General features: G+C 36.5%; 1 protein-coding gene across 9 annotated transcripts in view; it reads right to left on the minus strand.

Moving 5' to 3' along the window:
- The window catches only part of elk4 (ETS transcription factor ELK4), a 163,362-nt gene that overhangs the window by 146,273 nt on the left and 4,944 nt on the right, over positions 1-12,145 (minus strand). For 8 of the 9 annotated variants that reach the window (XM_048172687.1, XM_048172688.1, XM_048172691.1 and 5 more), the window contains 3 exons: positions 11,389-12,096; positions 10,433-10,636; positions 8,387-8,503 (listed from right to left, as the gene is read on the minus strand). In XM_048172687.1, coding sequence (XP_048028644.1) covers positions 8,387-8,503; positions 10,433-10,636; positions 11,389-12,096 — 1,029 coding nt within the window. Of the gene's footprint in view, positions 1-3,696; positions 6,201-8,386; positions 8,504-10,432; positions 10,637-11,388; positions 12,097-12,145 lie in introns of those variants that run through there. The other variant, XM_048172689.1, reaches the window with a different exon arrangement.

Here is a 12,145-nt window from a genome sequence, read left to right on the forward strand (position 1 = left end):
TTACTCACCCTCATGTCATTCCAAACACTTAAGACTTAAGTTCATCTTTGGAACACAAATGAAGATATTTTTAATGAAATCTCAGTGATTTCTGTTCCTCCATAGACTTCTATGCAACTACCACTTTGATGCTTCAAAAACTAATACATACAAATCGAGCGGTTTGGTCCAAATTTTCTGAAGAGACTTTATCACTTTATATGATGAACTGATTTAATAGAGGTATTTATTCAGAAAAACATCGATCAGCGAACATATGCAGAAGTTCATCCAAACCTGCTTGATGTGCGAGAACAAACCTCATTGGCTCGTTGAAGCTCAAACGCATGAAACTGAACCTCATTGGTTCTCACACATCAAGCAAGCATGCTTGAGCTTCCATTAACCAGATCTGATGTGCGAGTTGATGTGCGTTTATGTGAATAAAAGCCTAAATTAAATCTGTTCATCATATAAAGCGATCGAGTCTCTTCAGAAAATGTGGACTAAACCGCTCAATTTATATGATTCAGATTTATGATCTCTTTATGAACATTTTGCAGTGTAGTTGTGTAGCTGTCAATGGAGGGACAGAAATCTCTCAGATTTCAATAAAATATCTTCATTTTTGTATCGAAGTTAAACGAAAGTCTCATGGGTTTGGAACGACATAAGGGTGAGTAATTAATGACAGAATTTTCATTTTTTGGTGAACTATCACTTTAAGCACAGTGGAACAGCTAAATATTACATAACAGTAAATATTACTAATTAATAAAAATATATTTCTATAGTTAATTGAATATCAATTACTTTTCATGCCATGTTAACTATGTTAGAGACTATTTTATTTAACAATAGCTCTCTCTAAAAAGACCAAATTTGCCTTAATTGCTTTAAAAACCTTCATACTCTACTCATGAAAAGTGCCAAATCTCTACATTTATTTTCAAGTGCAGTAAAATAAAGGGCTTTTAGACTTTTTGGAGTAAGAATCTCCTTACAGAGAAAATATACTGTTAGTAATTGATAAAGCAATCTTTTTTTTTTTTTAATTATGCCAGAAAATTAAAATTCATAAAATCTCTGTGCAGCAAAAAGCTTAAATGCATAGTTTCCAAATGTTGATCCAAAACCAAAATTTGAGTGTTTGGGGTGGTGGAGTCACTAATAAGATGAGATTAGCTTTACAACAGATTCTAAAAAATACAAAGTGCCACTAAGAGGAAAAATGTTTAAGTGCTTTAGAATCACATTAAAGTACAACAGATGTTCAGTATGGCTACAATAGTTAAATGTGCTCAGGGGAAAAACAAAACGAGAGCAAATAGAGAAGGAACAAAACATAAGACATCATTGCTTAAAAGCTAAACACATATAACAAACCCATTTTATCCAATACAGAAATTTGAATTTTCATAGAAACAAAACAAATGACTATTTAATGAAGTAAAAAATGCAGTCAAACTGAGCTGCTTTTTCCTTCAAACAAACAAACAAAAAAAAACAATCTACTAAGTGGGTAAGAGAGCATTTAACTAAAATAATGGAAACAAGTTAAAAAAAAAAGTCATTGCACACTGCAAAAAATCCATTATTCAAAATGTAAAAGGCATTAAGCAACTCGATATTCCCTCGATGAGAAGGCAATTGCATGTGCAGTGCTCACGATACAGGCAAGAGCAATCAAACACAGTCTGAATGCTGCAGGAATGCAAATGAAGACGCTACAGTTCAAAGTGAAAATACTACAAAAAAACAACAACAGCACAATGCTACTGACACCCCATCACATGTTACTATATGTACAATGAACGTATTTCCTTAAAGGAATAGTTAAAAACCCATTTAAAAACAAATATGAATTTATTTCTTCTGTGAAACACACACACACAAAAAAAAAGATGTTTTGCAGAATGTTCAAGCTGCTCTTTTTCCATATAAAGAAAGTGGATGATTGATCCAAAAAGAGCACAAGAGCACCATAAATTACATTTATAGTGTTATCTGAAAAGTAGTTAATTGTTAAAATCTTTGGAGAACAATAATTTCAGTCTGTTCCTCACAGAAAACAACGGCATCAGAAAAAAAAAAAATTACATTTTACATATTAATTAATGCAGTTTGTGTTAGTTTGTGTATGGAAAAGACATTCTGCAAAACATCCCATTTTTGTCAAACAGGTTTGAAACAACAGTAAAAATAATTAAAAAAACAAAACAAAATAAATGTTAGATGTTTGCACACTTGCACTACAAGGGCAGCTATTAAATGAAATAAAATGTTCCTATTCTTGATATATGCATACAGACTGAAAATATGAACCGATAGTACTAGAAAGCATGAGTAAACAATATTTCATATGATCCGTTTTCTACTGGATCTGAATACAGATTCTAGCTTTCATTAATCTACACTCATGATACATATTACATTAAAGAAATGTTCTGGGTTAAATACAACTTAAGCTTGTATTTAAGAAAATTTGTGTTAAAGGGTTAGTTCACCCAAAAAATCTAAATTCTGTCATCACTTACCCTCAAGTTGTTTCAAGTCTGAACGAGTTTCTTTGTTCTGCTGAACACAAAAGAAGATATTTTGAAGAATGTTGGTAACCAAACAGTTGTGAAACAAATTGGAACAAATACTATGGAAGTTAAAGACAACCAGCAACTGTTTGATTACCAACATTCTTCAAAATATCTTCTTTTGTGTTCAAAAGAAGAAAAACTCATACAGGAAACTTAACAGAAATACAATACAATTAAAGTCCTTGGGCAATTCATTTCTTGAGATTACGTCAAAAAATGTTTGCTCAGAAACGCTATCAAAAGTTCTATTGAACCCAGAACAATTCTTCAAATAGCTGAAATTTAAGTTCGTAGCTCTTTTCAGCAGCAAATAACAAAAATATCCTTTCAGAATAGAAACAATTAACAAAACTGTTGCCTGTTTTTGTTTTACTGGCAAAAAACAAGACTAGAAGGCACCATTTTAGCATGGGTGTGAAAGAGCCATTTCTTCTACTTGTTGGGTCTGAGGGTAAGGATAAGGACGGTTGGTAATCATACAATACCTGAGAGCTGAATTTGAGATGCTGAACAGTTCCTATACATATACACACACTTTTGATCATTTCCCTTTCTATTTTTATCATTGCACTTTAAGTGGTCCTACAGGGCGGGACTAACAGAGTTCAGTTTCTGCAAATTGAGTGTCAGCATTTTAGCCTCGTTCCAGTTTTGCATCTAACGCGTGTCAGTTATAAATCATGGCTTGAGTTTAAGAGAGACTCTCAGAGGTAGGGTTTTATGTTGTGCAACATATGGCCATTCATTTTCTATATTGGTTTATAAGCGGAGATGTAAAACTGCCAAACACTCCACAAAAACACCACACTGACACTGCATTGACATCAAATATAAGGACTGCAAAGAGGGGCTTGTAGAATCAGACGTTTCGCAATCTTTATGTCGTGCAAGATTCAGTCTTCTCACAGAATCTGATGCCCCTTGGACCCAAAAACAATTCCAGTTTTGAGTAATTGCCTGATCAGAAACACAACATTAAGGTTTTTGAGGAAAACATTTCAGGATTTTTCTCCATATAGTGGACTTCACTGGGGTTTAATGGGTTGAAGGTCCAAATGTCAGTTTCAGTGCAGCTTCAAAGAGCTCTACATGATCCCAGACGAGGAATAAGGGTCTTATCTAGTGAAACGATTGGTCATTTTCTAAACGTAAATTAAAATTTATATACATTTTAACCACAAATGCTCGTCTTGCACTGCTCTGCGATGCGCCACGCGTTACGTAATCAAGCTGGAAAGGTCGACGCAGTCCTTTCGAATGAAGAAAGAAAGACACATACATCTTGGATTACATGGGGGTGACTAAATTATCAGAAAATTTTAATTCTTGTTGTGTTAATCATTAAAAGAAATAATTATAAAAGCCTGGAGCCCCCCAAAATGGCAATGTATTGAACAAATGCCATATTTGAAATGTATTTGTTGAATTCAAAGAAACCACCAATGGAAAAGGATATATGGTATAATCTACCAAGCAGGGGTTAACTGGACTGAGCCAACCAGCTACAACAGGACAGACACTTCTGGCTGGGCATTACAAACAGCTTCGGCTTGTTGTCCAGGGTAGATTGTATTCTGCTGGGGGGATTGAATCTTGCACAACACCGGGAAAGCTGACAAATGCAGGAATGGTTTTGAGCATTTGGCCTGAGCTCTACAGACAGCCGTCCAGTTACGGTACGCATCCAACTGATCTCCACCAATCCAACCATCCTAATGGTGGGATGAGGGATTAAGCGCTGAGACGGTGCCGTTCCATTCCATTGTACGCCGAGTACGCTCCATTAGCTTAATGGTGAATCGCTGGTCTATTGGAGTAAAGCAAGTCCTTGGGTTTTCCCACTCAACTGAAATCATTCCTAATGGCTTTCAGTCTTTCAAAAAAGGGAAATGGTTTCTATGAGAAGATTTGCATGATAAGCATCGCCACAGTGGCGTATCTGGTGGTGTTACGGTAATGGTTCAATGGCTTTGGGGCGTGTTTGGAAACGCGCTTCATTAAGCAGTCGCCATCAAGCACTGCGACAAGGGTGATGGCAAATTTGGCCTACTAAATGCCCTCTCAAAAAAGTGCATCATGGTCAAAGCACTAGAAAAGTTGGGGTTAATGTTTTAAGATGTCACTGTTTTTCAATGTTGAGGGTTACATCAAGAATATGACATCTTCGTAAAGAGTTCACCCAAAAATTAATGAAATATCATGTCCAAATCTGTATGACTTTCTTTCTTCTGTGGAACATACAATCCATACAATGAAATTCAATGGAGTTCAATGTTGTTTCATAGATGACAACAGTTGAAATATTCTCCAAAAGATTGCGTTCCACAGAAAGAAAAGACAGATGTACAGGTTTGGATCAACATGAATTAAAAATTTTGGTGAACTATGCCAAATAACCTTGACTTCTGCTGATTCTGGTTGTGATACATTGTGTACAACGCACATTAAAATGTTGTCACGAGTTGCACCAGCTAGTCGGTTAGTTTTACTAGGTGACGCACTGAAGATGCAGACACAATAATAAGAAAATTGGTCTGTACACAAACTGCGTCCCAAAGTAGCTGTGTGACATTAGTTTTGTATAATAAGCGGTAACGGCCAATTATATTTGGAATTATCCGGAAATGAGCCTGGAGCGGTGCTGGTGCTGCAGACATCTGAGATGGTCTGAGTTCCTTTATAATGTTCACTTACAAACCAAAATTTGTGCACTATCTTGAAACGAATCAAGCGACACTCAGAAGCGGACAGAAATTCGAGTAAACATAAGTAGGCGCAAAAGCCCTAGTAAGTGCAGCTTGTTTTTATATAAGTGCTGTTCTAAGTGTGGTTATTGTGACGAAACACTTTAAACACATGGCAGTAAGTGCAGCATGAGAAAAGGTACAAGATAAAACAGAGGTCACCATTATCAAAATCACAAGGCAAAGGGGCAGTTTGGCTTGGCAAGGCAGGTTTGTTTGAGGACTTCCCAAACAAAAGGCAAACATGAGTTGAGACGAGGTGAACTTGCTGGATTATGTACAAAACGATCCCTCTGTATCCGATGCAGAACAGGGATCTGGCTGTACAAACACATGATGTCGACATCATGCGAGAATCTCTTCCTTGTCTGATTGAAATCTTAAGCGCCACGAGAAAAAAAAAAAAAACACAAGGATATTCAATCAGGATCCCAGTCAAACAATGGTAAAGCACACACATGATGCCCATTTTGGCAGCTGTGGAGATCAACAGCCATCTGCTTAAGTCACACTAGAGCCAATCCCTGAAGACCAGTGCATTAAAAAACAGAAATGAAAGATTTACAGTGTCCTGCAGACACTATATAATGGCTTGATATACCTCGTGAGGAAAAGTATTTGTGACAGGTTCAAGAGTCTAATGGATGCTCTTGATGCTTAAACGATGGTCATAAATCTTTTTTCATGAAAAGGACCAGTTCAGGTGAACAAAATAAGGTTAATCTGCATTTTATCAATCAAGAACATGAGGCAAAGATGAAGTGTGTCGGTTTTCGTCCCCCTCTTATGTCTTCTGTGGGTCGGGTGAGAGAGGGCCAGGCGTGTTGGTGCCGTCTAAATTATATACGGGAACAGAGAACTGCGTGGAACTCAGGGCAGAAGGAAACTGATAAAAGGAAAGAAACAGAATGAAAAAAACTGAACGCATCCTTTCTGGATTATTGTTATTTTATTGAGAACATCTCAAAGGCACTGGTGTCTTTACCAGTGTTGTTATAGTTAAAGGGTTAGTTCACCCAAAAATGAAAATTCTGTCATTTATTACTTGCCCTCATGCCGTTCCACACCCGTAAGACCTTCGTTAATCTTCAGAACACAAGTTAAGATATTTTAGTTGAAATCCGATAGCTCCGTTTGGCCTCCATAGGGAGCAATGACACTTCCTCTCTCAAGATCCATAATGGTACTAAAAACATTTTTAAATCGGTTCATGTGAGTACAGTGGTTCAATATTAATATTATAAAGCGACGAGAATATTTTTGGAGCGCCAAAAAAACAAAATAACGACTTATTTAGTGATGGCCGATTTCAAAACACTGCTTCAGGAAGATTCGGAGCACAGATGAATCAGTGTGTCGAATCTGCTGTTCAGAGCGCCAAAGTCACGTGATTTCAGCCGTTGGCAGTTTGACACGTGATCCGAATCATGATTCGATACACTGATTCATTTGTGCTCCGATGCTTCATGAAGCAGTGTTTTGAAATCGGCCATCACTAAATAAGTCGTTATAAATTAATCAGTGTATCGAATCATGACTCAGATCGCGTGTCAAACTGCCAACTGCTGAAATCACGTGACTTTGGCGCTCCGAACAGCAGATTCGACACACTGATTCATCTGTGCTCCGATGCTTCCTGAGGCAGTGTTTTGAAATCGGCCATCACTAAATAAGTCGTTATTTTGTTTTTTTGGTGCTCCAAAAATATTCTTGTCGCTTTATAATATTAATATTGAACCACTGTACTCACATGAACTGATTTAAATATGTTTTTAGTACCTTTATGGATCTTGAGAGAGGAAGTGTCCATTGCTCCCTATGAAGGCCTCACGGAGCCATCAGATTTCAACTAAAATATCTTAATTTGTGTTCTGAAGATGAACGAAGGTCTTACGGGTGTGGAACGGCATGAGGGTGAGTAATAAATGACAGAATTTTCATTTTTGGGTGAACTAACCCTTTAACTAATACTAAAGTTATTAAAATAGTAGTCATTGAAATACAGCTGAAATGAAATAAAATATAAATATTAGATGAAAAACTTAAACTGGAAATTAGAAATGTTGCATTGGCAAGTTACTAAAACTGAAATAAAATAAATTCAAAAATAGAAACCCCCCCCAAAAAATGACAACAGCACATAACAAAATTACTCAAACCTAAATTAAAATTAAAACAAAAAGTAAAAAATAAAATAAAAGCAACATTCAAAATATTAATACTATAATAGTATAAATACTAAAATAACACCAGTTTTCACACTTTACACCACAAGTTTTTTTGATGCTTTGATTAGATTGATAAAAATGCTGTTGTAAACCAAAATCATAAATTAATACATATAATTAAGCAATATATATATATATATATATATATTAGAAATAAACTAATAATAATAAAAAAAATCGTAATAAAAATAAAAATAAAAACAACAACTGATTATACAAGTATGATATTTCAAAGCTTTTGGAAACTCTCTGATATCTCCAGATTTTCCAGGTCCGTGGGAATCCTAAACAACTCAGTCTTTCTAAAACACAAAAAACCTCAAAGCACAAAGACATTGCTCCCATTGTAATCAACAAAGCTGTTTTCACTAGAAGAGCAATATCGGGTAGCATATAATTTTAGTCTTTCTACAAAGCTAATCCAACCACTTCAATTTCTCTGTTAGTCTGAAAGAAAATACATTTACAAATAAGTGTGAACTGATTTCTGTGAATTTTATTCATTTTATATTTAAGTAACTTCTTAGTGTTACATCAAAGACAGCTTTGATTGTTAAAATATGTTCTCAAAACTTGTAAATGAGGATTGTAATGTTTATTTATAAGTAAGTTATGACATTTACTTCACTATTCAGCTCTCAAATCAGTGGAAATGCAGGGTGGTATGAGCACCAGCACCATTTTGGGCTAAAAGGAACAGCTGTGGCACTCACAGATGGCGTGATTTGAATCTAAATAATAAAATGTGACGATAAACTTAAAGAGGGTGGAATCAAATTTAGGTTTGGACCAAGTGTGAAAACGGCAGTAGGCTTAGTAAATAAGTTGAGTTCAGGTGACTCACCTGGAAGAGGGTATGTGCGCCCTGTCTCCGGGCGGGACTGAGGGGTGCCACCGGGCTGAGGGTGCTCCAGAAGTGGATATTCGACAGAAGAGGACTGGGGGTGAGCAGCAGGGGTGTCTGCAACAAATGTGAACTTTTTCAGAAGTAACTCTCTTTCCATTAAGGATGCCTTTCCCAAATACTCGTGAGCATCATAGCACAAAGCATTTGCAAGAGGCATAACCCTGAAATATAAATGTTTAATTAAAAGTGGCTTAATGAGACTTTAAAAAGCAATAAGAATTAATCACAGGGCAAGGGTTCTGTATTTCTCGAAAAAAACATAAATAATAGATTTGAATTATAGTATATTTCATCTTTCATCTCACTGAAGAGACAGCAGGGGGTGATCCTCTGAGGCTGGCTGTATGAGTGCTCATAAATGCAAAGATTGTGCAGTCTTAACGAGGTGATCCATCAAAGTAGCATCCGGCTAAACCTCGCCATATGATCACGATCATGTAACAGCCAATGAGTGTCTCCTAAGCACATCAGCACGACTGAGTTTCACTGGTTTCAGTGGTGCACTATTGCCCTCTAGTGCTGCAAAATGGCATCAATGCAACCACATAACCAAAATGTGATCTCACCATATTCCTGTGCAGGATAACCAAAAATTTTAAGAAAAATATGTAGCTTGTAATTGGCCTTTTTTTTTTTTTTAAACCACACACCCTCAAGACATAGTGATCAGTTTTATTATCAGCGGTCATTTTAGTATTTGTGCATAAGCCTGGTAGCATTTGCAAGCATATTTAACAGGTCATTTTGACATCGAAGTTGCAATTAATGGCAAAAATAATTCGTGAATAAATTGCACAAAAATCAAATATTTGCATGCATATTTTGTGAAGCATAAAGATGCAAACAACATTTCCAAAATGCACATATGGACATTTAATGCATTTAATTTTTTCTGCTTTGCTTGCTGAGTTTTGTCTGCACAATAATTAGTATTTTTAGACAGATGGACGTTCCGACCACAAAATCTACATATGTTTTGTACTAATTTATTCAAAATTGTCTGTGCAACATGTCATGGAGACTTTTAAAAATTATTTAAATAACCACTTTTTTTTTTAACTACCACTTTGTTGCATGGCGTTAATTTAAAGTGGCCCTATTATGCTTTTTCAAATATGTATTATAGCCGTAACAAATACATTTATTGTCTCCTAAAAGAAAGAATCGATTCTGAACTGCCAAAGTAAGTCCTCAGTAATTCCAGTCTCACTTCCTATTACAAACCTACGTAACAACAATGTAACAAATTTGCATAATGCCATCCTATGGTCTTCATTGGCTGCCCACAAACAACATCTACTGTGACCCTCAAACACTGTAGTTGTAGCTCAACTTTGCATGCACTTCAAAAGAATGAGGACTCGTGCTGGAATTGATACGGAAAAACCGATGCCATCTGTTCATATTACTGTGTATCAAGTGCTGAGGAAGCCTCCGGAGCTGAAATTCAGATATGAATCTGTAGGTGGTAGACCAATAACAACAGACTGAGCCATCTGACCATTCAGTGCAGAGTAGGCTCTCAGAAAGGAGGGGTTTAGAGAGAATGAATCTTCAAACAAATTGTTGTCGGACTCTTTGAGAAATGAGGTGATGTGAAATGTAAATCTGTAAAGCATTTTTGACCTTGGATGCATGCATGCAAGCAAAAGAAAAATTAAGAACCTTGATGACTAAATGACACAAAAAAGCAAACTGCTGTTGGTTGATTAGTTTTATATGTTGGTCAAACAGCTGTATACTGTCTAAGTGGGCAATTAATGGCCAGAACAAGGCAAAGTGGTCCAACATTCTGGCTACAATTAGCAGAGTCAAATAAAACAGCAATAGTAAATAACTGCAAAAGAGGATGCGCCTCTAGTGAGTTGGGCAGAAATTGCGACCCAACACGAAAACTGCTGATGATCTGATGATTCTTACAAATCAATGCCAGCAGAAAATAGCATTGTACATATGTGATGGGGAGGTCAGGAGGGGACTGACCTGCAGGAAGGCTGGGGTGAGAGAGGCTGTTGGGAGGGAGGGGCTGGACAGATTGAGTGGGCTGAGGTCAGAGCTGGTCACCACCAGCGTGGGCATCAACTCCAAGCCTTTGGGTTTCTTAGACTTTCCGCTGAGATTGCGGGGTGGAGATTCGGACATCTCAGAAGCTGGTGTTGTGTCCTTGGAAACAGAGGAGGGCTGGACCTGATGGATTGAAAGAGAGAGGTTTTGATATAGAATTTTAATAAAATAAGGGTGGACACTTGTTTTATATTTACATCTTATATACTTATTGATATACATATTTAATATTTACATGTGTATTATATTCATCTTCATTTAGAAAATAATTAAATTATTATTTTTTTAAAAACCTTTTTCATTACATATTCAAATTATTATTAAAAGTGTTTCAAGGCCTGAAATGTAATCATATTTATAAAACCAAGTCAAATGCTGAATTTATCTAATTGACTGTATTAAAAAAGGATACCCAAAAGAACTGTTATAAATAAATATAAATAAAAACTAATGAAATAAATAAAAAATAAAATAACAAAAATATTAAAATAAATAATAAATATAAAATAAATAATCAAATAAAATGAACACATTTTGAAAAAAACATTCTATATGTATATCTGAATAAATTAATAAAATTATACATTTTTTATTAATGATATTTTTATAAATGAATATGATTAAAATAAATAAAATAAAATACAAAATAAAAATAGGTTTCAACCGTATTGTATTGTATATGTGTGTTATATGTTAGTGTAAGCAAACTAACACACGAGAAGATAAAAATACACCTAACATGTATATTTTGTGAACTCTATACTTAAAGGGAACACCATAGCAAAATTACTATGTAAATTATGTGCACAAAGCTTTTACCATTATGGCACACCACCATCATTCCAATATTAATTTCCAATGCCAGCATGCTGTACCTGCAACTGTAACTCTGAAGGCTGTGAGGAGAGGGACTCAATTTCACTGTCAATCACCAGCTCCTGGGAATCAGTCATTGGAGAAGAAGAGGGCGACTGGGAACGAGGGAGCAGTGAAGGAGAGATTCTTGAGAGCGGGAAGCCCGTCATGGCATTCTCTGAAGTGGGATTCTCCACAAACGCACACACAACATGTGAAACGGTGCTCTGTTTGGTCTCATTTTCTGTCGGAGAGGGCAGTGGAGCTTGGACGGGTTGTGTCGGAAGTTCAGGCCTCCCTATAGCAGACGGAGTGGTGATTCTATTCTGTGGCATGGTCCCAAATTTAATGACTGTGGATGGCTGGGGAGACTCCTGGCCTGCCTTTTTGTCTATTAGCTTTTCTCCTGGGTTCTCAATCTTCATTGATTTAAAAAGTTGTGTTCCTGACTGCAAAGAAGTCAAAGTGAAGGATGTGTACAAGCCGGAGTGGATATAGTCATTCCGGCTGGATGCTTTGGCCTGACCCGGTGGGCCGGCACCTCGGTCTGAAGCGGCTTTGCTGTCTTTATCCCTGGGGATGTTTGCAGGTTTGTCGGAGAGGGGCGAAGGTCCGGCAGAGCCCCCGTCTGCACCCTCTGTTCTTGCCATCACATCCCCCTTTAGGATATCAGGGTACGACACGAAACGATACACAAACTTCTGCCCATTTACTTTTTTGATAATGTTCTGCAAGGAAAGATTAGAAAGAATGCATGTTTATTTTAGCTGACGAATG

Source organism: Megalobrama amblycephala, linkage group LG21 (assembly GCF_018812025.1).
Source record: "Megalobrama amblycephala isolate DHTTF-2021 linkage group LG21, ASM1881202v1, whole genome shotgun sequence".
Classification (NCBI taxonomy): Eukaryota; Metazoa; Chordata; class Actinopteri; order Cypriniformes; family Xenocyprididae; genus Megalobrama; species Megalobrama amblycephala.